At 42.8% G+C, this 26,422-nt stretch overlaps 2 protein-coding genes across 13 annotated transcripts in view; one reads left to right on the top strand and one right to left on the bottom strand.

Moving 5' to 3' along the window:
* The window catches only part of LOC110839576 (uncharacterized), a 146,112-nt gene that overhangs the window by 65,531 nt on the left and 54,159 nt on the right, over window positions 1-26,422 (top strand). For 10 of the 12 annotated variants that reach the window (XR_015532570.1, XM_087340448.1, XM_087340470.1 and 7 more), the window contains one exon: window positions 15,437-15,525. The exons of 1 other annotated variant lie outside the window; for it this stretch is intronic. Coding sequence is in view for 10 of the 11 variants with exons in the window: in XM_087340470.1 (XP_087196596.1) it covers window positions 15,437-15,525 (89 nt within the window). In the remaining variant the exon portion in view is untranslated. Of the gene's footprint in view, window positions 1-3,950; window positions 4,022-15,436; window positions 15,526-26,422 lie in introns of those variants that run through there. One more of the 12 variants, XM_087340471.1, reaches the window with a different exon arrangement.
* LOC110840459 (glutamate receptor 2) lies at window positions 6,598-11,101 on the bottom strand. Its single transcript, XM_022085504.2, has 4 exons — window positions 9,845-11,101; window positions 8,275-9,075; window positions 7,448-7,744; window positions 6,598-7,264 (listed from the first exon to the last, which is right to left on the bottom strand). Exons 1-2 carry the CDS (start codon window positions 11,095-11,097, stop codon window positions 8,337-8,339), a joined length of 1,992 nt encoding a protein of 663 aa, XP_021941196.2. The 5' UTR covers window positions 11,098-11,101; the 3' UTR covers window positions 6,598-7,264; window positions 7,448-7,744; window positions 8,275-8,336.

Genomic DNA, 26,422 nt, shown 5'->3' with positions numbered 1-26,422 from the left:
CGGAGTATGAAGATTTCTGTTTTCTTGGTTTTTACGCTGTGTAGTCTGGCAGAAGTTAACCACTGTTTTAGAAGTCATACTGCCTCCATCATCAGGGCAATGAGAATGAAGTTTTCTGTCTTCTGGTTTGTTGCGCTGTGTAATCTGGTTGATGATTACCAACGTTTCAGAGGTCATATTGTCTCAATCATCAGGGCAATGAGTATGAACTTTTCTGTCTTCAGGGTTGTTGTGCTGTGTAGTCTGGTCGATATTAACCAACGTTTCAGAGGTTATACTGCCTCCATCATCAGGGCGATGAGTATGAAATTTTCTGTCTTCTGCATTGTTGCGCTGTGTAGTCTAGTAGATATTTACCAACGTTTCGGAGGGCACAGTGCCTTCATCATCAGGGCGATGAGTATGAAGTTTTCTGTCTTCTGGATTGTTGCGCTGTGTAGTCTGGTCGAAGTTAACCAACGTTTCAGAGGTCATACTGCCTCAATCATCAGGGCTATGAGTATGAAGGTTTCTGTCTTCTTTTTTTGTTGCGCTGTGTAGTCTGGTCGATGTTAACCAACGTTTCATAGGTCATACTGCCTCCATCATCAGGGCCATCAGTATGAAGATTTTTGTCTTCTGGGTTGTTGCGCTGTGTTGTCTGGTCGATGTTAACCAACGTTTCAGAGGTCATACTGCCTGCATCATCTGGGCAATCAATATGAAGCTTTTTGTCTTCTGGTGTAGTCTGGTAGATGTTAACCAACGTTTCAGAGGTCATACTGCCTCCATCATCGGAGTAAGAAGATTTTTGTTTTTTTGGTTTTTACGCTGTGTAGTATGGTAGAATTTAACCAATGTTTTAGAAGTCATACTGCCTCCATCATCAGGGCAATGAGACTGAATTTTTCTGTCTTCCGGTTTGTTGCGCTTTGTAGTCTGGTCGATGTTAACCAACGTTTCAGAATTCATACTGCCTCCATCATCAGGGTGATGAGTATGAAGGTTTCTATCTTCTGGGTTGTTGCGCTGTGTAGTCTGGTCGATGTTAACCTTCATTTCAGAGGTCATACTGCCTCCGTCATCAGTGTATTAAGATTTCTGTCTTCTGGGTTATTGCACTGTGTATTCTGGTAGATGTTACCCAACGTTTCAGAGGTCATACTGCCTCCAACATCAGGGCGATGAGTATGTGGTTTTTTGTATTCTGGGTTGTTTCACTGTTTATTCTGGTCTATGTTAACCAACGTTTCAGAGGTCATACTGTCTCCAACATCAGGGCGATGTGTATGAAGATTTCTGTCTTCTTTATTGTTGCGCTGTGTAGTCTGGTCGATGTTAACCAACGTTTCAGAGATCATACTGCCTCCATAATCAGGGCGATGAGTATGAAGTTTTTTGTATTCTGGGTTGTTGCACTGTGTAGTCTGGTAGATGTGAACCAACGTTTCAGAGGTCTTACTTCCTCCATCATCGGAGTATGAAGATTTCTGTCTTTTTGGTTGTTGCGCTGTATAATCTGGTAGAAGTTAACCAATGTTTTAGAGGTCATACTGCCTCCGTCATCAGAATATGAAGATTTCTGTCTTCTGGGTTGTTGATACTTACCAACGTTTCAGAGGTCATATTGCCTCCATCATCAGGAGGATGAGTATGAAGATTTCTGTCTTTTGGGTTGTTGCGCTGTGTAATCTGGTCGATGATTACCAACGTTTCAGAGATCATACTGCCTCCATCATCAGGGCAATGAGACTGAAGTTTTCTGTCTTCTGGTTTGTTGCGCTGTGTAATCTGGTCGATGATTACCAACGTTTCAGAGATCATACTGCCTCCATCATCAGGGCAATGAGACTGAAGTTTTCTGTCTTCTGGGTTGTTGCGCTGTGTAATCTGGTCGATGATTACCAACGTTTTAGAGGTCATACTGCCTCCATCATCGGAGTATGAAGTTTTCTGTTTTCTTAGTTGTTACGTTGTGTCGTGTGGTCGATTTTAACCAACGTTTCAGAGGTCATACTGCCTCCATCATTAGGACAATGAGTTTGAAGTTTTTTGTCTTTTTGTTGTTTCGCTGTGTAGTCTGGTAGTTGTTAACCAACGTTTCAGAGGTCATACTGCCTCCATCATCAGAATATGAAGATTTCTGTTTTCTTGGTTGTTGCGCTGTGTAGTCTGGTTGATGTTTACCATCGTTTCAGAGGTCTTACTGCCTCCGTCATCAGGGCTTTGATTATGTATATTTTTGTCTTCTGGGTTGTTGCGCTGTGTAGTCTGGTCGATGTTAACCAACGTTTCAGAGTTCATACTGCCTCCATCATCAGGGCAATGAGTATAAAGATATTTGTCTTCTGGGTTGTTGCGCTGTGTAATCTGGTGGATGTTTACCAACGATCCAGAGGTCATACTGTCTCCGTCATCAGTGCGATGAATATGCCAATAGGCCATCCAACCAACCAAAATGCTAACTAAGAGCAGTGTCCTGCCCAAGCGCAAGCATCGTCCCTTCCTAGGTGACACTATTCCTGCGCATGAGGCATATTGCTGGAAATGGTACACGGTCTTAAATTAAAATGGAAATTTTGCTATCACTTACACTGTTCCGTTGTGGCGGGAGCCTCGACCGTTCAAACTGGGATGTGTTGCTGCTGATGGGAGATTATTCCGTCAGGCAAATTGTCCAAAGATTTTTTGAACCAAAACCCACTCAGGCTGGGAACACGTGCAATGAGTCATGCGCTGCTAAAACTGTTGCCGTTCAACTTTCTTCATTCATGCGTAGACACATGCGTTACGTGCGCTATTGCTTGCGCTATAACGCATGCCATTGACAAACGTAAAAGCGCACGAGTGTAGACATAGCTTTAGGAGAACCTACAGCAGACAATCTGACGTAGAAGAATTTGGCGAGGGTAAAATGGCTGTAGTTGAGTCGTCATGGAACCGAATTGCACTCTCCATTGTTTTGACAATCTACATGTACTTGGCATCTTCGGCGTATTAGCCGCTGCCTCAGTCCTCCAGCTACTGGCAATAAAAGAGCTCGGTGAAACAAGCGACGCCTGGGCGGGATGCAGGTGAACTGATTCAGTTTCTTGAAATGACCCAGTGCGACAGAACTGTATCTGCTGTTGTCTCGTGATGAGGACCCTTGTCTCTTTCTGTCCACTTCTGACGCAACAAATGCCGTTACAGTAGGAAAAATACTCGATGTTTATAATAAACATTCAAGCACTTGTAAGTGTGATTCATTGTTACAATTGCGCTAAATGTAATAGTAAAAACCGTTTTAATGAAAAACAGCAGGAATATAGTAAACATATGCAGTGAACAGAGTATATGCTACAACTCCTTTTTTATGCAAACATGTGCCTATGCAGTTTAAACCTAGGGAATGTGATGTGTTAAAACTTTGGGCGTGCTGCCTCCATAGAAGATGACTTTGCATAATAATCCCATGTCACTTTATAACTATTGGAGTAGAGTTGTGTCAAATGTTGAGAACAGAAACGCACAGAAGACCACAAAAAGAAAAAATCATACACAGTATTTTCATGTTCACGTTTTGCATCGCGTAGTCATACAGAGAGAAAAAAGTCACGACGTTGTGCGTGGGTATAAAAAGAGTTTGCTGAAATTCATCGGGGAACGATTACACTCGTGTCTCCTTCCGTCCATTCTGTGTTCACTTCTGACCCATTTTCACTTCGATCAACAATGGCAATTCTTATTTTACGTTACTTAGTTTTATTCACGCATATTAGAAATAATTCCAAAAGCTGCCTAATTGTAGCAGCACTCGTAAAAATATGACATTTTGCGGCGCGGCTCAGTTACTGCACTTTGATCGCAAGAACAAGCAAACGTCAAACTGCGTCCATTTCCTTCAGAAGACGGCGAACGAGACGTAATCCTTGAAAAGAAACGAAACAGAGGCGAAGGTGAGTGAAAGGCGAAAGCCGATCGCTCCAGTTTCTCCGTGGTCTCCGAGCCGAAAGGACCAGTGCGGAGTGTGCAGCTCGCAGACACACAACACACACACGGGGTGAGTACGAAGCAGTTGATGCGCCGATTCTCGTAAATGTGTCACAGGAATCCTGTTCGCCGTGTCCCGCAGATGCACAGGTAACATACGGAGACGGGGTTTGAACACTACACAGAATCGGACTTCACTTTAAAATCCACGTACAAGAAGTTTCGTAAATCACTTTAGAATCATCACAGGGAATTGATCAGTTCTCATTTCTTAATTTGTTTGCTAACCTAACCTTTTCATACTTCCTAGCCCGCATCACGGAAAATCAGTCGGTAACGGAAGACCGGTGAGCCGGGATAGCTCAGTCAGTATAGTGACTAGCTACGGGCTGGACGACCGGGGTTCGATCCCCGACGGGGGCAGAGGATTTTTCCTCTAGCCTCTGCATCCAGACCGGCTCTGGGGCCCACCCAGCCTCCTCTAAAATGGGTACCGGGATCCTTTCCCGGGGGTAAAGCCGGCCGGAGCGTGATGCTGACCACTCACCCCCATCTAGTGCCGGGGTCAAGGAAGAGAGGAGCTATACCTCCACTCACCCCAAACGCCTACATGGCGTATAGTGGGACAAACTTTACTTTACTTTTAACGGAAGACCGGAGTCTGAGACGAAACGCGGGCCACGGCGTTTGGTGTCACCCACAGGTTGCCACCGCGCACAGGTGATAAGTGGGGCAGGGGGAGGGGCGTGGTGTCCCGGCGACTCAGCGCCAGAAAATTGTTCGCAACGCCACGTTCAGCTTTTAAGCACGTATTATGAAATTTTAGGCCTGTGGGGTGTAACTCGGACAGTCGCTTTTCGTGACCCATTAATTTGAATCTGACTGACTTGTTCTGGTGTTTACAACTCGCCTGAGCATTTGCATCAAACCCTTGCGTGTGTTTTTCTTGCTGTGTTTAAGTTTAGGTTAGGTTAGCCCCGAGAAGATAGAAAACCCGTCACAGCGTGAGGCCGTGTTCATTGAGCTTGGCTTGTGTACGGTTGCAGACAGCAAGGTTTTTCTCAGTTTTCCAGGCGGACCCCTAGGCATTGCCCTGTTTGACGACGGTTGATTCCCTTCCAGTCTGTTGCTGTTTAAACAAATGTACTAAATCCTCCATTTGCCACATTTATTTTGGAGAAAAACACGTCCGTGACTCATAGACCGACAGTTATTTGTAGCATTTGTTGTTCTGACGGCGGCTTCCATGAACATTGCTGTCTTCGGAGTTGTACGGTCACATTGCCTGTCAGAAATTTACTGGCGTTTTAGAGATTCTCATCGCCCTGATGATAGAGGTAGCAACTACCTCTGAAACGTCGGCAAACTTCAACCAGATTACACGGCGCTACAGCCCAGAAGACAGCTACCTTCATTTGTTTTGAAGCATTGCAATGAAGTCCCATGCATTTCCATTTAAAAATGCGTCATACTCCACTTCGTTAATGGGATTAATATCGTGTATAAGTTGCGTACTTTTTTTCTTATTTTAGTCGAGTTCTGGTCTTCGCGTAGCGACTGTTAAAATTAATGTCTGTGTCCGTCTGTACGCATGAAACAACTCGAAAACGGCTGAACTGAATTTAATAAAATTTGGAACTGCGGAGTTTAACTCGGGGAGAGTGAAGGCCATTTTACATGCGTGATGACATAATCGCGAATTTGGGCAATTCGCTTACCACTAGACTATTAGGGAGGTCTTTTATATTAACGACAACTGTTGGAATTGAACCCAGTACCATTGAAGTGGCCCATTCCCATCGACACGGAGGAAGGGTGACCCAGTACAGAGAATTCTCCTGCTGTTTGCAAAGCTCAAAGGTTGGACAGATTCCCCGTTGGAAATCCCCTGCGCGTGAATTGCCGCCAGTCACAAAGATAAAATTCTGGCGGATGTGCCAACATTTTTACACTGTGACACAACGCGCACATTTCCTAACTTGTTTGTTTTTTCGAGTTAATATGCACTCGTTATCAGCTTCAACATTCTAGCGGTCTCGGCCTAACACAAGAGAAATTCCCAATGAAGTTTCTCGGCCCTCATGTAATTGGCATATCGATTTCCGTGGCTGCAAATATCGACTTAAAATGCTTTCAGATGATCCACCACCGGGAATCGAACCCGAGACCCCAGGATTACAAGGCTAGCGTTCTGACCGCTAGACCACCTCATCTTATTATTATGTAGTGTTCTGTCTGACGACAGGTCCATATGAACAGGATCCTTCCATCCTTTTCTCGGACTGGGACCTGTTCATATACGTTCTTGGCAGATGATCCAGAAGTGGTTTGCCATTGCCTTCTTCTGTGTGTGAATGGAGTAATTGTTGGGATGCCACGGAGAAACCGGGGAAGCCCCCGGAGGAAAACTCCGTGTTGCCTAGACCACGGCCTTACCCAACACAAGTTATAAATTCGGGCACCGCCGGGAATCGAACCCGAGACCCCAGGATTACAAGGCCAACGTTCTAACCGCTAGACCACCGTGTTCGTAATATATAGAACATTATTACATAGAAAACAAACACTTGATTTTTTTGTAACTTATAACGTTGCTTCAGCCGACGCACGCTTCAATTTTCATAAAATACAAGTTTTATAGGTAAATTTCATTGATACAGGCAAAGAAGTAATGAGAAGATGGACAAATGTTCGAGACACCTTTGTGAAATCATGCAAAAAACACAGAGAAACCAAGATATCCGGTGCAGGAACTACAAAAAATTAAGAAATACGTGTACAACGATCAAATTAAATTTTTGGCAAAATTGAATTACGTAAGGCAAACTGAAATTCCCAGAGCAGGAACAGAAGAGTAGGTCACTAATCCTGAAATTTCTACAGAAGCTAATTTTGAAACACCACGAACTGGACTGGGTTCACGCAGGCGCGTAAACCAGATGAATTGGAATTGCAAATGTTAAAAGCACTGGAAGGAAGTAAACCAAACAGACACTTATCATTCTTTAACAGTAATATTCCGTCACTGGAAACTTTTGAAGATGACGACTTTGTACAATTTCAGATTGGAATATTCCAACTTATATCAAATACGAAACAGCGTAAAAGGGATGAGAATGTCCTCTCACCTTCTAGATTTTCCCATGCACAAGAAAGTCAGGAGATGACAATTAACACCGCAGTGCCATCGTCTATGCAGTTCCCAACAACAAGTCTGCTCAGTTTTATGAGCATTATGGGAGACAGATGACTTCATCAACTCCTCGTTCCTACAGACCGTCGGAAAATCTGTCCCCGGCGCTGTCTACAGCTTCTACAATTTCAAGCAATACAACTGGGACTATAGAATCCATTGATTTCACAATATATTGAGTTCGGTTTACTGTTCAATGATGCTTTTGTTAATTCATATTTTGAAAATGACAATAAATATTTAAAACTTAAAATAATTATAGTAATTAAAATTTAAAAAAGAATACCGTAGTATTTTACTTACCTAATTGTCACAGCTAACATTTCCACAGGTTGAATGCACTTTCTAATTTTTGTATTCTGACGCTGAAGGCTACATTTCAATCGGCCAAGCAGTTCGTCAAATGAGGAAATGGACATACGGAAATAGTTAAAAAACTTGTTTTCATCTCTTCGAAATTCTTCAAATAACGTGTAAAATACACCAACTCCAACGCTCCTTTGATTGAATGGATGGACCCAATACATCCTATTACCACGCTTCGATTTCTTTCGACGACGGTGCAAAAACCACATAGCAATAATCCGATTACGATCCATTCTGAAATGAGGAAAAGCAACTGCGGTTGGCTCAACGGTGTCTACGAAACCGTGGTGTGTGAAAGAGGCCATAGACCTGTCCGGCTTGGGTGACCCTACCATGAGCCGAAGCTCTGGCCGGCATAGCCCTAAGGTTCATTTGAGCACGCAAGCCTCCTCCCCCAAAGCGCCTACATGGCGCATAGTAGAACAGCTCTATTTTCAATTTACTTAGGAAAAATAATTTCTTAGGTTTATTTGTTTTTAACCAGTTTGCATTATAGCTTGTTCTTCAAATGTAAAACTTGTTCGGATCTTCAGGAAGAAGAACTCGCACACTTGCCTCTATCTGCGTATTTCCTGTTTTTGATTCATTATTAAGTACGTGTGTTGTGGAACGGGGCATCCTATAAGAACTAACTTTCTGCATTTCACTACAATATTTGAAAAACCGTGCTGAATAAAGTTACAAAGAAATAAGCACAAATACTATAAAGTAGTCGTCTGTGTTGTATTTTTTGGGGGTGTGACGCCATGCCAACTTGTACTTACGTGACAATTCCTTCGCCTTTACAACTTGTATCCACGCGTCGTCAGAACCAACAAGACCACCATCACCATGCGACCCTCCTTCTGCGCAGACACCGCCGCACCCTGCGTTCTAGAAATCTGATCTTATTTTGGCGACGTCTTCTCGTCCGCCATTTCTGATGGATGATCTCCGCGAAAAACACGCAGAAGGCGGTGCAGTACCCCAGAAGCAGCAGATAGAAGGCGCTCTGAAGGTGGATGATCGTGTACACTTCATAGCCATCTCCTACTGGTTCTGTGATGGATCGGGCTTTGATCTTGTTGGTTGTCAACATTTCTTTCCAGAAGTGCGTTACCAACCCTGCCTCATTTGCTACGGTCACCAGACGGTTGAAAGTTCCCAGAAATTCGCTGCCTCTCGGAAGAATAAATACTTGGAAATTTGTCGAGAGTTTTTCCTCCAACATGTAGAGTTTTCCGACGCCATTGTTGTCCGAGGTTTTGTACGTGTTTAGATATTCAGCGGTGATGCTGTTCAAAATGGTTGCGTAATTTCCTTCGTCTGCTACTTTCTGTGCGCATTCTTCGACTTTAACGCAAATGTCCGTGTTAGGCAGCATCACATCTCTTTGCTTTATTTGGAGGAAAAACAAATAGCCGAAGAATATTTTATGCACGCCGTAATGGAATCCCGAAGTAAGCAAGTCTTCCACATTCATGATCTGCTTCTCAAGCCCAGGATCCACCAGGAAGCTGGTCATGAACGCCTGGAACACTGTGCTTACTGCAAGGCTATGTATCACCCACGCGATGAAGATGATCCTGTGTGACAAAAGCGAAAAACTTCTGTTATTCAGTTTGGAGGAGTAAGTTTATGTGGTGAGTGCTTGTGAACTGAGACCTCCGGGTTATTGAGTAGTTGAGCGACTGTTAGCTTCTAAAGACGGACTGTGCTGTAGCGAGTAAGTTTTCGAACGAAAATTGTGAATAAATGATTCTTAGTTTTAAAAAAAATACGGAAAATCTGAAAATGCAATTGGCGAGACATATTGTTTGGCAAAATTTGTGTGTATTCTGAATTATTCTTATTGTGTCTTACGTCACACATCTTAGAGTCTTAATCAGAGATGCAACTACTTCTGCTTATCTTTAAAAGGAATTAAATCAAAAGAACAGTAGATAATTTATGAAATCGGTAATTTTGACGTGGTGTTGTCAGTTGATGGACACGTATGTCAACGACGTACTTCAAATTTAAAACTCAGGCTAGGAAACGTTGACGGAGAGACGCGCTTTTGTCATAATTAGAGAGAAATTTATTGGATCTGCATAAATTCAAACTGATATGAAGGTGCATTTGAATTACACATAAGAAAATAATATGTTTGTAATTGTGTCACAAATATTGTTTTTTATGTTCTTACTGCTACAAATTTAGTGAAGGAAATTAACTACTCGCACGTATTACATGTCAGCATCATATTTTAGAATCTCATTTCCGTACGCGTTGAAGTATGAGAAAAATCTCCGTGAACTCTGAACCCACTGATAATTACACTAATTACTAATCAAGAAGCGTTGAATCAACAACCTCAATGGTCCACTGCGTGGTTGCACAGGAACACCAACTCCCAACATGGCCGCCCAAGCACTGGACAGGCATCCGGACAGAGTTGTGTACTCGGACCGTCCTTGTTGATACTTCGCCTTGTATTTGGACAGGCAAAGCATGGCCCCAGCAGCCACGACCATGACGCCCATCAGGAGCAACCACATTGGCAGATGGAACACTCTCGTGATGCTGCCCCATCGCGGACGGGCTTTAGCTCTTGGGACAGCCCAGACGACCTCCAGGACGTCGTAGGGAACAGTGAAGTCCAGGTCTCTCACTATCGAGTAGATGTACGAAGTTGCGCCCATACCGATGTCTGCCCTTCGGCCGATGACGTCACCCGCTACTCCTCCCCAGGTGTTGTTCGCATCGTTCCGGACTCCAATTGGTGGCGGCACGAACTTCACAGATGCGTTTAGACATTTTGCCATGAAGTGAAGAAGGCGTATGTCCAAACCCTCGGTATACCTGACCTCAGTTTCGTCCATTTCTTCCTCCTTATCGCTGCCTAACATCACGAAGGGATCTAATGGGAATGTCGAAACACTTATAGGGCAACCACCCAAGTCAGTTGGCACCTCTGAAGAGAATAAAGCGGCATTTCGCAGTAAATATTCTCTATTCGCCACACATTTGTCGACCAGAACTGCTTGACGCAACTTTCCACAATCACTCGATGGTTTCCGATACGGAAACCACGAATACAAATCGAACGTATGCTGCTCGCTGTCTGACGGTGTCAGTACTACAACGTTCAGGATCTTCCACTGCCGCAGTTCCTCCAGGATCTGCAGCAAATCGCCCGGTGTCTCCAATACCACGAGGAATTGTCCTCGGGCGTTCCATGCGTTGTAACACGACTTCAACCGTTCCAACTGTTCCCTTACTTGACCAGAAGCCCACAAGATGTAACTGTCCTGCTTGTCAAAATCATTGCATTGTCGGGGGGTTCGTACCGCAGAAATAAGGGGCCCGCTTATTATTTTTGGTAACCGTGGGCACATTTCTTGCCCAGGACCAGAAACAACGATCGGTTTACCGACGCTGCCATGAAACTGTTCTAACAACAGGTCGGTGTCCTGCCGATGAGAATATGTCAAATGTTCCTCATTCGGCAGAGAAACAACTGTTGTTCCTTCCTGGGCAAAAAAGTTTTGTGCGACGGTTGTGATGCAGGTCACTACATGACCCTGCTGTCGCATAGTGTTGTGCGCAAGAACACAATTGGCCATAAGAAGCCATAATATGGCTTGCCATGTTTCCTGTGGGAGATGAAATTAAATATGGTTAATTTAAAAACAATTATGTTTTAAGACTATAGTACGTAATTTCAGTTCACTTTCTTAACCTTTTAAAACAGCTGTCGACAACCGGCGGCCCTCGAGTGACCGACAAATAATTCCTTGCGAAGAGGAGTCTGACTAACGTAAGACTATAAACTAACTAAGCTAACCAGTTAACCCAATTTAATGTGCAATGCTGGCAGTATTATTTTCCTTTGATCTACCAGTGTTTCACGGACGGTATCTTTAGTACCTGGTTCCAAGTACTGTCGAAGGGGCCACTGCTTTCCTGACCAGATTACGCTACTCATTGTAGCTCCCCAATTTCCTCACGATGCTGGGTTGGCACCGGTCCCATAAACTGGTCGAAAGCTCATGAGAAAATTTCTTCTCCCCCGAGACTCGAAAAAAGCTCGCATTCGGTATCGCCGGTCCGAAGCATGATGCCTCAGACCGCGCGGCTACGGCACGGGACAAATCTGCACATATACACCACTTATATTTGTCATAATTCACCCTGTTGATTAATTGTTTAATGTAATTTTATGTCTCTTTCATATGAACCGTATGAGCTATAGGAATACTGGGTAATTTATTGCCATTGTGCAATAACACTGCTTTCAAGCTGACTTTTGAGGAATCTATAAAACGCCGCAACTCTTTTGGGTTATGTTCTAAATGCAGGGCATCCATAAGACCGACTACGTCAACAAAAAATACGAGATCATCTTGCATGGAATAAAGAATTGCAAAGGAATCTGACAAACGCGATAACAGGATATTTTAACATTTTCTTCAAGTACATTCCATTGCCTAAGTCGCGATCCTAGCAACTGTGCCTTATACTTAGGCAAGTCTAAATCTCTCACTAGATCATTCAGTTTACTTTGAGTTACTCTGTGAGACGTAGAAGGTAACGTTTCTGGCACAAACTCTTATCTTGAGCTGCCGATGATCTTGGAATGGCGTCATCTGATGGCGGTGATGATGAGAATTCTTCAGGTGTGTAGGAGATAGGAGGGACAGGTACAGGTAGTTCATGATTGTGGGGTATAGGACGAATGGCTGAGGAGATCTTTGGATAGATCAAAGTATGTTTGTTCTCATTGTTTATGCCGATGACAGGAGGAATCATACAGAAGTGGCAGTCGTTTACATGGTTATGCGGTTCCCGCCACACCATGGGCAAAGCGAAGGGCATGGATTGCATTTTTCCTTTTAGCCACTCACGTAGATTCGTAGATCACTTCAGACAGCAAATATGGAGTGCTCATACCCTGCCCATGTCACCCACTTTGCAACCAAAATAAAGGTGGTACGCTTTCTTAACGATGGGGGTTAAGTTTGGATTTTGTGATTTAAAAGTCACTTCTCCACAGATATAATAAAAGTTGTTAGGATTATTAACACACACACACACATATATATATATATATATATATATATATACATGGCATCAGCCGCGTACCATTTCGACTTATCTCCGCCTTCGAACCACGTGGTATATTCGGCCCGGGAGTTTCTGAAATTGGTCCACTTCTGGCTGCATTAATTTAGCGAAAACATGACAAAATAGCAGGTAAAAAAATTTTCAAGTCATGAAGACTGCACTTCTTCCAAACTTGCAGTGGTTTTTTAATGAAAGTGTTACGTGTCAGAAGCCACCATTCTCTTCAACTACTGCAGTTCTGTAAGTTCTTGCTGACGGGAACTATGCGACCAACTCTGCATTAAGCATTTAGAACTTGTTCCGCCACGGTCTCTTATGTGTTTGCTACTTCTATGGTATATTAAAGTCGCCGTATGTATCTCTAACTGCATAGCGCCTAATGACAGGAATTAGGAAGGAGGTGGTAAGACGCGTTCATGGCCAAACCTAAGAGACTGGTACATTACTATCCGAGCTCGTGTGCATGTGTGTGAGTGATCGAGGTGAACCACGAACAACCTCAACGACCGAGATTTGAACCCGGAACCTCCCAAACACGAAGTAGGAGTGGGAACCACTCGACCGCGACGTTTGGGTGAGAGCAAAGTGAGCAGAATTGAATGTCGCGGGAACTGATTGCTAACCGATTTAAAGACGTGTGCAACGTCTTCGTCGTACAGATGCTAATTGTAGACCTCCATTTTAAGATAATCAGACGATAAGCTCGTTCTGATGAATGGTCTCGAGGGCATCTCACGTGCGTCGTCTCCAGAATCAAAGGTGATGTCAAAGTTTTGGAATTTAAGCGCAGGACAAGATGCTGAGGAGTTGACTAATTTTTTGAAAACTGACAAATTTCTTTTTCCCAAATGCCATCAAAACGCATCACGGCAGAAACGTCGTTCGTAGCGCGCGCGCCCATGAACGAAAATTCGACCTGTCGTGACCAGACGTGCTGGGGCTGCCCGGTCTTGAATTACCCGTGGCGACCAGCCCACAGAATGTAGGGCTCCTGAGATCAAACCGCAACAAGAACCAATGAATCGCGATGTGTTCCTGGTGTATTGTCGTGAATTATGTCGTACGACGTCAGAATGCTCAGGTCAGATGCAGATCTACGCTTTCGCTTTGCTCAGGCAACTGGATTACGTAGCTTTCAAAGGAGAAAGTTATCTGGTTCATGTCTCTCGTGCAGACTGACCGATCCACAAGAACGTCCAGTCAATCAGTCGTCCTTTCTCCTCTCTCGGTTCCCGAATTTCGTCCTCTATTTTTCTTTCCTGCTTCGGTCTTTCGCCATGTTCCAAGCCGTCCGACTTCTTGAAGACCTCGGCGTTGTGTTCATTTCGATAAAGTTTAGGTTAGGTTATTCACTTTTATTAGGATTCGGGACTTTCATGTATTCTTTGCTTGAAATGACTGCATAATGGATATTTGAAGTCTTCCCGTTCACTTGTCTCACCTCTCGAATTACTCAGACGATGATTGACAGACTGCGTTAACTCCGTTCTGTCGGGACTCGGGTGGTTTCAGAGGCCACGAACTCTTCGACCTAACCTAAGAACTAAAGACAAATGAAAAAAGGCACGCACACTCACACATTACAAAGAAATTACAAGCATTTTCGGCACGCCGCTTCTAATCGGTCCCGATGTCAGGAGGTTTAATTAATTCTTAACGCTGTAAATAAATGACACGGCTACTCAAGAAACCCGTTTCTGCTTCCTTGAAAACACATTTCCTTTCTGGCGAATGACGCGTAGATGAGTAATCGCTGGCATTCCGAAAACCAAAGTGCAGAACACCTGTGCAAAGTGTGATGACCACTCTTCCACGCTAACCGACGTTGCAGATGGCATTCGCGGCTCTGATCCACTTTCCGTTTCAGATGCGTTGCGTAATCATGATTACATTCATAATAAAATTTCTTCCGTATTATAGTTCTTTTTGACGTAAATACGTCTATATTTTAGGGTCAGTGTCATTCGGCAAAAAGTGGAACGAAAAAGTGAAACGAAAATGTGTAACAATGGTTTATCAACGAATAAACAACAATGGTTAGCTGGGAAACTTCATCTGTTTACTCGGCATTGTTGTTACCTATAAAACATTTTATTACATTACCTTACCTTACATTACATTACTTTACATTACATTCATCTACCACAGACCCATCTTAAGCGTAACTAATTCAAGTTAAATAAGCAATGTCTTAATCAAACTTATCTCAAATGTAAAGCGGGTATAAAGGAAATATTTAGAATAAAGCCAATATATAAACTTCCTTTCCGTATAGACGTATTTACGTCTAATTCTCCGGAACCGTGGTTCCACTGACAACTTTTTTTTTACTTTTAAGTCGCGTAAAATAAATATTTATACATTCTTAGCACTCAGAATTTTTCCATATTGTTAGCTTCAGTTTTCCATGATTATAAACTTCACCATCGAATTTTAAGTTTCAAAACGCCCGAGCCGTCTCGAGGGAATCGCTCTGAAACCTCACCGTTGTATCTCGGTTTGTGTTGTGTGATTTCACGGAGACCAAGAATAACGAATTCTTCTCGGTTTACCAGCCGTTTCAGGTGGCTGAGAGACGAAAACACCGACGTTTCGGGAACCGTTTTCGTCCTCGTCCTCAGGGGTACTTAATTGCCCTGAGATCGAGGACGAATGGGGAACCACCGGTTTTACAGAAAGGAGGATACGTCTGTACCAAAGTTTTATGTAATCGATAACAATTTTTCTGGCCGTTCCGTCCAATTTCTTGTCGCGATAAGAAGAGCTCGGAACCGAAAATTGCGCTGCTTGTTTCTGATTTGTTATCCCTAACGCGACGTGATTTTTTTTGTTTAACAGGTGCTGCGACCATGCGGCCTCTCGTGCTACTGCTGTTCGTGATTCCCGCCGTATTACACGCGTACCCCCAGCGACAGTCGGACCGCAGGGTGAGTATCTCTCTTAGTGTGCTTCGTCGCAGCTGGAGTTTCAGGCATTTGCCAGCAATTTCCCTAGTAATTTGACAAATTTTTAAGGCCATGTCTAAGAAGAATCAGAAGTGATAAGATGTGGCGTAGTCTACTATGGGGAAAGTGTATTCTGGAAACAGGGAACAGGTAAAGAAGAGCGATGTCACCGGGACTCGGGCGAGCCACTGCACGTAACTTATTCTCTTCTACAGCCAGAACAGTGCTGGACGCGCCGGGTTTATTTCCGTGCGCGCGCGAGATTTGTTCGAAATTAGGTTCAGACAGCGTCCGGGAGAAAGTCGAATTTGTGTTAAATATCTCTGGGCGTAAATCGGGCCACTGGAACGTTGAGGATGTTCTACCAGACTACGCGGCGCTACAACCTAGAAGACGGCCGTCTTCAGACTCACCGCCGGGAGAACCTCGAAGTCTACAACAGATCCACGACTGGCTATCGTCCTGAGCGACCTCACTTCTTTGCGATTTAGTTTGTAAGACTCGCTTCAAACAATCGCACCGATCTCTTCACGGATTTTCAACTGGATGAATTCCAATTACGCCAACAGACACTTTCCCACTAAAACTGGAGTGGAAGTTTCTGCATCCATGAACCGAAATACCTCGTGCATCCGCCGCCCCCCCCCCCCCCCCGAGACGAGAATCAGCTAACGGGAACACAACAACTTGTTTAAGGTTTCAAAATAAAACATCTTCACTACATGAGAAATTGTCAGGTGCCCAATAAGTTTTCTCGGTGGGATTATGGATACAATTATAAAATGCCTTCGTTCCTGCATGGGTCCTCATGATTCAGTGTCCTGCGTCCCCTGACGTCCCGCAGTCTGCTCGACGAGCAGCCGGCCATGTCGGGTGTTTCGTGTGGCACTCCATTACTCCGCACGCGGATGTAATAATAGAAATGGCACTTAAGTGTCACAATGGCGCGCGTTCGGTAAGAAACGGCAGGGACTGAGAGCCTAGCGACATTTAAGTGAAACTGAACGCAAACGACATTAGTCGTTGGAAATTCAACATTCATGCACGGACTTAATTTTATTCATTAACTAATTATAAAGTGCAATTATGGTTCATTTAACGACGCTCTCATTTCATCTAACCTTTTGGCCGATAGCGTCCAGTGAATTATGAATAGGCAGGTATATGGAAGGAAACGGTAGAGTCGTAATTTAAGGCACTGAGGAAAGCCACAAGAGATGTCAGGATGAAAGGTTTTCGATCCGGGATTTGAACAGAGGACCTCACGTAGCAGGAGTGCCAATCACGAGACCGCGAGATACAGATTTACATTTTTCACGGCATTTCCTGATGCAACTTCAGATGTCTCCACTAGCGTAACGGTCAACAGACTGTGAATAAATCATAACTAACGCAATATCACGCGTCAGTTGTTTCTCTCTTTGTTCTGGAATGTAGCGCCATGTTGCGTTGCAGATTCCTACAAACGTATATATCACCTCCATCCACAGGACTCACTTCTGTCCTGAAGATGGAGGCCATATGTTCATCTGAAACACTGGCGACAAGCTACAGGACCAAGCATGACGTGGAAACCCAGAAGAACAGAACAGACAGTTTCACCTCCACGAGATCGTCAGATCTCATCAGGTTTTTTGACGTTGTTAAGGCAACCTTTTGTTACATACGAATGCAGAGTGACAATAAAAGACAGCTCAAGTACTTACTATCAATTTCCACTCCATGACCTCTCAGCACGGTGAACAGTAGATTTTAGTACAACAGCTATTGTTCAATAGTCCCTTTGAGTACGGATCCTTCAAATTTATACAGTTCGAAAGACGCGCAGTTATGACGTGGTTCGAGGGAATCGACCTGGATTCGGCGTTTCTGATTGGTCAATTGGGTTTGTTCTACATCCCTAGCCGTAATGTGGAATTGCCTTATTTCCCCCCAAAAAACAATGAAAATAGACGCTGATAAAAATCATGGGGGACTTCACTCCAGTAATCCTGTGAAATTTCATGATTTATGAAGCAAGTTTTACTCAGGGCAAAGGGGCGTGGCACAACATATAGCAGGTTCCAAAAGATTAAAAACAGAATAAAATTGTGTGCCCTCGCATATGGCATGTCCACTTTCTGTTCTTACGACAAACAATTCGTCCTCGGATGTTGTTGTGACACAAAACTTTCACTGTTGGAGCTGAAAATAATGACAGCCCTTCCCAACACGGGCTCTATCTTATTAAGGTAATTTTTCTGAAAGATGCAATCAAAATACAAATTTACTCTGCGATCAATGCGTGAAATTACAAGATTGGAACGGAATTCCCCAGTTAGATTGCATGATAAAGGACGACATGATACTAAATATTGATTGTTATTTTTCTGTTCTACACTTTACAACAGGGGTAAACAACCTACGGCTTGTGGGTACTTCATGTGGCCCCTTAAGTGTCAACTGCTTTTAGGGTACGGAAAATCGCCCCAGGGCCCGCAATTCGGGATCACAGTTCCCTTTTATTTCTGGTTTCAGTCAGTTTGGTTTTGTTCACGCTTGGTGTTCATGTGGTGTCAACATTAGTCACTGAACAGGTGCGAGAGCACCTCAGGATTTTCGTAAGATGGCTGCCACTTACCTCAAAGGACTGTGTGACTGCTCACAAGAACTGACAGACATTATTTATTATTCTTCATGAGCCGCGCAGTTTCCACAAATTCGCTTATCTCTCTCCTAACGAATTGCAGGTCTCATTGTTGACACGAAATATGAGCTCTGTCGTAATTTTCATTTGTCGGTCAGCTCGCTGGAACAAGATGTCTGTCTTGTGTTTATTAAGGAGTTGATTGTTACGTCTGCGGTAAATTTTCATGCCGACCGCAGCAGAGTTAAGGTTTCTTCCACTGTGCACCGTTGGCACGACTGAATTTGCTGCAGTTGGCTTTTGGATAGAAATAGCGACATTTCCTTGTCACACAGGGATATTATTCTTTGGAAATTCTATACCAGGAGAAAAGGCAAGCCTAAGTTTCGTTTTAATAAAGTTAGGTTTACGCTATTTTTATTACAGTGTTCAGTTCTGTGCTCGTTTTAGTAGGCATTTTCGAATGCTCCGTTCGTCTTTATCACATCGTAGCCTTCAACGTGCCTGCCACAAACGGTTATCACCCCTGCTTTGTACAGAATATGTGTTAAAACACACATTAAAATTTATAATTGTGTTTTACGAGCTTTCAGTTTATTGATCGTCTTTTTCTCTTCTTTTATTTTCAAATTTTATTGACAGGTGGAAAGCCTAAGTCTTTCTTGGGACATAGAACGTGTTCTGATTATCTTTAACCTTAAAAAATTTACACCACAGAATTTAAATTGGTCAGCATTGTGTTGTAGATTTTTCCTAGAATTTCTTCAATGCAGTTTTACCTTAAGATTCCGTCATAATGTGACAACAGGCCACGAATACTTTTTAAATAATTCAATCTGTTTGTTGGGTGACATTGTTAACTTCACTGAAAACACCAGCCTTGTATGTGTTGCAAGGCATTGTTGGCCACGTGTTACAAAGCAAGTATTTATCCTTTCCTGCTTTCTGTTTTTACTATCAGACGCTTATCTTTGTCCTTTTTTCAGTTGTTCGTTCCGCTTTAACCCGGTTCTTGTCAACCTAACCTAACTTTTTAGTTTGTCTGGCGATTAAACTGGTTGTGCTCATGGCCAAGCTGTAGTTAAGATAAAGAAATAGATAATGCGAAATGCTTTTAGGTTTACCCAGTGGATGGTCTATACACTAACAGACATTTTAGGCTACTTTCAGTTGTCATACATTAGTCAAAACAGTAATGTGTAATGCGGGAGTCAGGGATTTGTAAGGAAACACAATCGTGTGACCAATTTCCGTCCTCCTCTTTTGCAAACTCAACGGGTCATTCTGAAATACGGAGCGTCCAAAGATCCATCTTCACAAAGATCAATATCCTTTCTTTTAAACACAGAAGAAACGCGTGTATTTTACAAGCATTCTGTGTGCCATTGGTAATAATAATCCAAACGCCATGTTTGAGAGCTTTAACGCCACTTTTTAACCTCAAAAGTTATGTTGCTACAAATGAGACGCGAGGATATAAAGATTTTGAAAGGAGCTGAGGTGGTTTCTTTGAAGAGACGAGTAAAGGCGTTAAAATCTCAGGATGGTCCGTAAACCGTCTGGCTCGTCCCGAATGCAAATGTTCGGTGAGGGGATGTTGCAACTGTAGCTTGTGCCAGAATCAGCGATCGGGAGTTACACTTTCCAACTGCCAGTGTCCAGTTTTTGCTGCGACACTCCCAGCCTGGGCTGTGTTAATGCAAAAGGGAGCTAAGCGCGGCTACGTTCTTATTACGATGTCTGCCGGAGCGTTCGCCCCCCGAGGCGTCCACTTCTAAGGCTCCGTGGCGTTTTCAAAGCTTCAACCCAAAAGTTATTTGTAGTTGATATTTATTTGAACGAGCCGCGTTACATTAAGTTTGCAGAATGCACATATTCAACAGCAGCATTTAAACATTCACACTGTTGGCAATAATGTTTGTGATTCGGTTGGCCCAATCTCTGTCGAGTGTTCCAGAAAACTCGCCGAGAAATTTCCTCATTAAGAACTGCGTGGGAAAACACAGTGTTCGTATCTGCGCGGCATTGCAGCAACAGCGACCTTGACTCGAGCGTCAAGGTCGCTCCTGAATTATTTATTTTTTGTTGGGTTGCATTTTAAATTGTCCACTCTGTGTTATGAAAAGTTTTTGTGATTTCGTCACCAGAGCTGCAACAGCTGGTTTCTAATAAAAATTATTTCGTATGTAAATTTTTCTGAATTTGAATTCTGAACTTTTCAGAACGTCTTAGCACAGCAGTGACGCGTTCTAGTTCCATTCGGGAGGAAATCGACTCAGATGCCAGCCCTGAAGCAGCTACCGGGTCGGTCCCTCATAATTGGCCATGAATTTTCCAATTCATACCGATTATATCTTTCGATGCCACATTTTCAATTACAGGAGTCGTTAAATAAGCCAATAACCGAAGAAGGAAAACAGCTTCCTGCCCTGCCCTGCCCTGCCCTCGGGCTGTTTGCTGTCCTAATTGAAGCCGGACGCTGGCTAGTGGACTTGAGCCGCTCTTGCTCTGGGCGGAGTCGTACTTTCTCGGGCAGACCGGTCTCGTTTCGCCACTTCCCCCTTTGTTGCTGGAAGGTTTATGCTGAATTCTTGAGGCGGCCGAGTTCCTGGTTAATCAGGCCGAACGGCTTGTTAAATGACTTGATTCGTGCTAACCTTACGTCACAATGTCTTAACACTCTTATCAGCTGATCCCGCGAGGTCCAAGGATAAAGAAACTGGTGTGCGAGGTTTAAGCATGGGTGGAGCTTTACCTCCACAGCCACATACGCCTTCAGGGCGTGCTGTCGGGGCACTCATTTTGTTCACAGTTTTAACTTTGACACAGGGCACATTCAAGTTTGCTGCGTGTTATTGGATTCGGGTCCCAGAAAGGCAATGAATCTTCCGAATTTTGTAAATGTGAGGTCCGGTCCGTCCGCGTATTTATTTATTTGAGTCGTGGATTCGAACGTGGATCCGGAAGCCGGTAACGCAGACTCGTCGCTCGTGTCTTTAGATTTTGATTTGCAACGTTTTTCCAAATTCGATTTAATGAGAGAATAGAACATTTACTTTTTTAGTTTGTACGAATAATAATCTTTTTTTACAAAATATTTTTGTTTCGTTGCAATGATTTAATTTCGAATGGACGTTTCTTTATGTCAATACATATATTTATTTTTCCAGTCTATACACAAAACTTGTTTTAAAATAATGTTGTTTAAAATTATTTGTAACATTTACAATATAAATTGCATTATGTTATATTTTATGGCGCTTTTCTGTGTCGTATAATATTACATCTATCACAGCGCTTTTTGATTTCGACGACATGTTTCGATGTTTACCACATCATCATCAGGCTTATCAATTCATATATTTTTAAAAACTATTGTACATTTGTGCATTGCGTTTATTGATTTTTAATTTTCAGTCTTCATCTTGATTTGGAGTATGCATTTTGATGTTCATTATCAGGTTGTATTGTGATGTGTCGGACGCCTGATATCCACAGACGATAAACTGCAACTCTATTATACTATATTATACGACACAGAAATGCGCCATAAAATATAACATAATGCAATTTATATTGTAAATGTTATAAATAATTTTAAACAATATTATTTTAAAACAAGTTTTGTGTATAGACTGGAAAAATAAATATATGTATTGATATAACACAAACATGACGCAATTAAGATATAAAGTTTCTTTATGTGTTTCATGCTACTTCCACGCTTTTTTTAAAACAATTACGACTCCTTTGAGAACGTAAAGTATTTGTAGAAATCATTCCAAATATTTCAGTCACAATATAATAATGTAGCAAGTAATATTACTTTGTTTCTGCTCATTTGTACATTTGACGAAGTGGAATTTCAGGCGTTTCATGTATAGACGTACGAGGTACGATCGGAAAGTTTCAAGACTGTGTCAATAGCGGGCGAACCGGATGTAGTACGAGCTTCTGCCTTTAGGGGGTGCGGCCTACATTCATAGTGAATCAGTGTGCCAGCCGGCATCATCGAATTAGCATTTGTTTCTTAGTTACGGGCGTTTTGGTAGTGCATTACACCGACCCTCCTGCGATTTCGGAATGGCGAATTTTCATGAACAAATCAAGTTTTGCCAGAGACTCGCCAAAACGGCTACGGAAACCTATGAAATGCTAAAGCAAGCATTTGGGGAGTCCGCAATGGGTCGTGTACAAAGTTTCGTGTGGCATTCACGTTTTAAAAATGGCCGAACCTCTGTCGATGATGACGAGCGTTCTGGACGACCATCTTCGAGCACAACGCCCGAAAATGTTACGAAGATTCGGCAGGCCATTCTCGAAGATCGACGTCGTACCATCAACGACTTGTGCGACATTGTTGGGATAGGCTATGGGACCTGTCAGCTGATTCTGAAGGAAGAACTCCACATGCGACGCATTGCAGCCAAGTTTGTGCCAAGGCTCCTATCTGAGGACCAGAAGCAGAATCGACTTCTCGTTTGTCAGGAGCTCAAAGATCTTGCAAGAACCGACCCCAACTTCCTTTCTAAGCTCCGTGTGACTTCTTCCTCTTCCCAAAGATGAAAATTCAGCTAAAGGGAAGGAGATTTGAGACGATAGAAGAGATTCAGGCAGAATCGCAGATGGTGCTTGACAGGCTGACAAAGAAAGATTTCCAGGGATGCTTCCAGGCTTGGCAGCGGCGCTGGGATCGTTGTGTTCACTCCCAGGGGAACTACTTCGAGGGTGATGGACGAATTTAATACCTGAGATAAGTGTACGGGTTTTTATAGGCGCAGTCTGGAAACTTTCTGATCGCACCTCGTAAACAAAGAACCGACGATATAGGTATCCAGTGTTTTGACAGGTAATTTGTTTTATTCTCACAGGGCAAACCAGAGCCGAATCGATTTCAGTCTTGGATTTCCCCTTCTGAAGGATATTTATGACTTTCCTCTGTACTTTCAGGCGTAACAAAACAAGAGTAATGAGTGTTTATCAAAGTATATATTCCAACCTGCCGTGCATAAATCATTCGTACTGGCGTCCATCAAATAATAATAAAGAAATAAATGTTGTCAGTTGAACCACGATTCCGGAGAATTAGACGTAAATATGTCTATATGTCGACTTTATTCTAAATATTTCCTTTGTACAGTGAAACCTCACTAACTTGGACAGTTGCGGTTCCACGATAATGTGTCCTACTTACAGGGGTGTCCAGGATGGAGGGAAAGGGAAGGGAAGGACACCAATACTTTACGTTTACGACAATGTAATCTAGTTACTTACATAATCTTCTAACTACTGTAATTTCTGTTAACACTGTTTAACTCAGTTGCAAGCACAGTACTGACAAAGTTAAAACTGTACCAGCAATACGTACTGCATTCCAATGATGTGTTCAATGTCTCACACCCTCAACCATAAGCTAATCCTCAGGTAGAAGGCATTCATTGTCAGAAATTCAAAATAACAAAATACTAACTGTAAACGTTTCCCATAAAAGCATTGAAGCTAAGTGCATGAACCTGTCCAACTCTTAACAAAAGGGGTGACCAAGTTCCAGGATAAGGGGTTGTCCAAGATATAGAGTATTGTGGACATGTAAAATTATAGGATATTCACCGATTCCAATTAAAAGTGTCCAATATAGAGGGGTGTCCAACTAGAGGGGTTTTACTGTACATGCTTTACAATTGAGTAAAGTTTTATTAAGACTTTGCTTATTTAACTTGAATTAGTTACGCTTAAGATGGGTCTGTGGTAGATGAATTAATGTAAGGCCACGGTGGTCTAGCGGTTAGAACGCTGGCCTTGTAATTCTGGGGTCTCGGTTTCGATTCCCGGCGGTGCCCGAATTTATAACTTGTGTTGGGCAAGGCCGTGGTCTAGGCAACACGGAGTTTCCCTCCGGGGGCTTCCCCGGTTTCTCCGTGGCATCCCAACAATTAATCCATTCACACACAGAAGAAGGCAATGGCAAACCACTTCTGGATCATCTGCCAAGAACGTATATGAACAGATCCCAGTCCGAGAAAAGGATGGAAGGATCATGTTCATATGGACCTGTCGTCACACAGAACACTAAATAAAATAAATAATGCAAGGTAAGGTAATGTAATCAAATGTAAGGTAACGTTTCCTAGGTAACAACAATGTCGAGTAAACAATTGGCGTTTCCTAGGTAACCATCTTACACATTTTCCTGTCGCTTTTTCGTTACACTTTTTTGCGGAATGACACTGACCCTTCCATATGGACGTATTTACGTCAAAAATAAAACTCAAATGAATTAAATGTAGGGTCCATTAACAACAAATTTGTTTCGTCTCAATAGAATGTTAAATTTCTAATTGATTCCATGTCGAGACGTATGAGATTCGATGTTCAAGGTTTTGTGTGTGGACAATAGCTAGCTTGCTTACCTACACACTTATAAGTCTCTCGCGAGCCAGAATCGATATGAAACATTTAAAGTGATCGAATAGGTGTGGCCATGGTCTTTGCATCATCAACTTTGCCTGACATAATTCGTGACTTCAATGGAATTTATGTTCATGATCTGAATTATGCCCATTCACAACATTTCAAAGTTCAAATATATAATATAATTCAAGTCTATACACAAACTTTAAATTGTTGATGTTAAAATTTAAAATTAATAATGAAAAACAAAACATAAGATGAAAATAATAATAAGATCAACGGAACACCTACTATAATAATCTACAAAACAAATATAATAAATGAAAAACTTGCATTAAAAATATAGAGTAGTTTTAAAGATAAAAAAACCTGAAGATGATGCTATGCATTGAAACATGTAGTAGTATAAAGCGCAATACTTGTAACATCGTAATAACGATGAATAGCGCAAAATATCAATATTAATTTTAAATTTTAACATCAACAATTTAAAGTTAGTGTATAGACTTGAATTATAGTATATATTTGAATTTTAAAACACAAACATGACGCATTTAAACTATAAACATTTCAAAGGTTTGCTGTACTTCATTTCTGTTATTTTCAAGAATAATGGTAATACTCAGGACCGAATCCTCAACTTTAAGTTTTATTGTTATTAACCACGGTCTTTCGGGAAAGCCCGCAGGTATAAGGTGACGCGGCCTAATCGATTCGCGCATGCGCCTTCACAGCCAGTACAGAGAGAGCCGGTAAAGCCCGATGCACACGAGCGGGAAAATGCCGCGCGTGCTCGCAACGAGGAAACCCGTGACAGTGCACTCGTAGCGTCATCTCTGCGAGCACGCCGAAAAACTCTCACCAGTACTAGAATGGATGGCAACCAAAATGGATGTGTACTGAAGAAAACGTGTAGTTTTGCCTATTTCGTTTATGAATACATCCTTAAAAAACGAAATAGGAAGTATTGGACACACCCGTTGGTTAGCTCACGGCTGTTAAAAGGGGCGTTCGCGACAATGTTTATAGATTTGAGAGAAGATGAAAGTAAATTTCATAATTATTTTCGACGAGCACGCTGCGAAGCAGCTGTGTTTGGCGAGCGCAGATATCTCGTCTCGTCCTCGTGGCGTGCTCGCGTGGCTCCATTGCTTCACATGTACTGCTAAAACGCGAGAGAAAATAACGCGGCGAGCTCGCCAAAATAACTCGCTCGTGTGCATCGGACCTAAGTCTCCAGCCGCTTTCCGCTCTGGAATGTAACGGACCGTGGCTATGCCTGCAGGCAGTACTGCAAGATGGCGGCTGCTCATTCCGCGCCCCGGGGTAGTAACGGAAGTCCTTCACCTTTCATTTTAGGTTGCTTACTGGAACCGAGGCTGCAGACCAAACCCAGACGAGAGCGAATTTCTCAGTATAGGCCATGACCACTTCTGAATCGATCTTCTTGATTGTGATAGAAGTTTGAGACGTTTCGCAGGTCCTTACTTAATCCTTCATCAGGGCGATCGCTACTTACAGACTTCAAGAAAGTAGAGGGAAATGTCACGTAACATCAGGCGCACCAACATAAATAAGTTGCAGTCAGCCAACTGTTCCCCTTGAATGTTTACTAACTCTGTTTTTCGGAAAATCAAGTCAGGTTACTTCTACCAAGACGTACCAATTTCTCCCTCTCTGCCGAAAAGTGAGGTCCAACTTAGCGCTTAGGGTTTCGTTGTGACGCAATGCCACATACGCCAATTTTTCAGAAATTCAATTAAACCCTGGAATACTATAGTGGGGTACTGGATTCCCCAATCGATTTTTTTACAGGTGCTGTCAAGAGATGGCAGCACTGCC

The sequence above is a fragment of the Zootermopsis nevadensis genome, unplaced genomic scaffold (genome assembly GCF_977971745.1).
Source record: "Zootermopsis nevadensis isolate Lab colony 2312 unplaced genomic scaffold, Znev_1.0 Znev_ptg000003l, whole genome shotgun sequence".
Classification (NCBI taxonomy): domain Eukaryota; kingdom Metazoa; phylum Arthropoda; class Insecta; order Blattodea; family Termopsidae; genus Zootermopsis; species Zootermopsis nevadensis.
The sequence above is the reverse complement of the archived record's forward strand: the minus strand, read 5'-3'. Positions and strand labels throughout refer to the sequence as shown.

Excerpts from the sequence above, each read along its gene's own strand:
- LOC110840459 (XM_022085504.2), bottom strand. The coding sequence starts at position 11,097 with ATGGCCAATTGTGTTCTTGCGCACAACACTATGCGACAGCAGGGTCAT. Across the intron at positions 9,076-9,844 it reads CCACGCAGTGGACCATTGAG|GATCATCTTCATCGCGTGGG; the intron begins GTTGTTGATTCA and ends TTTGTCACACAG.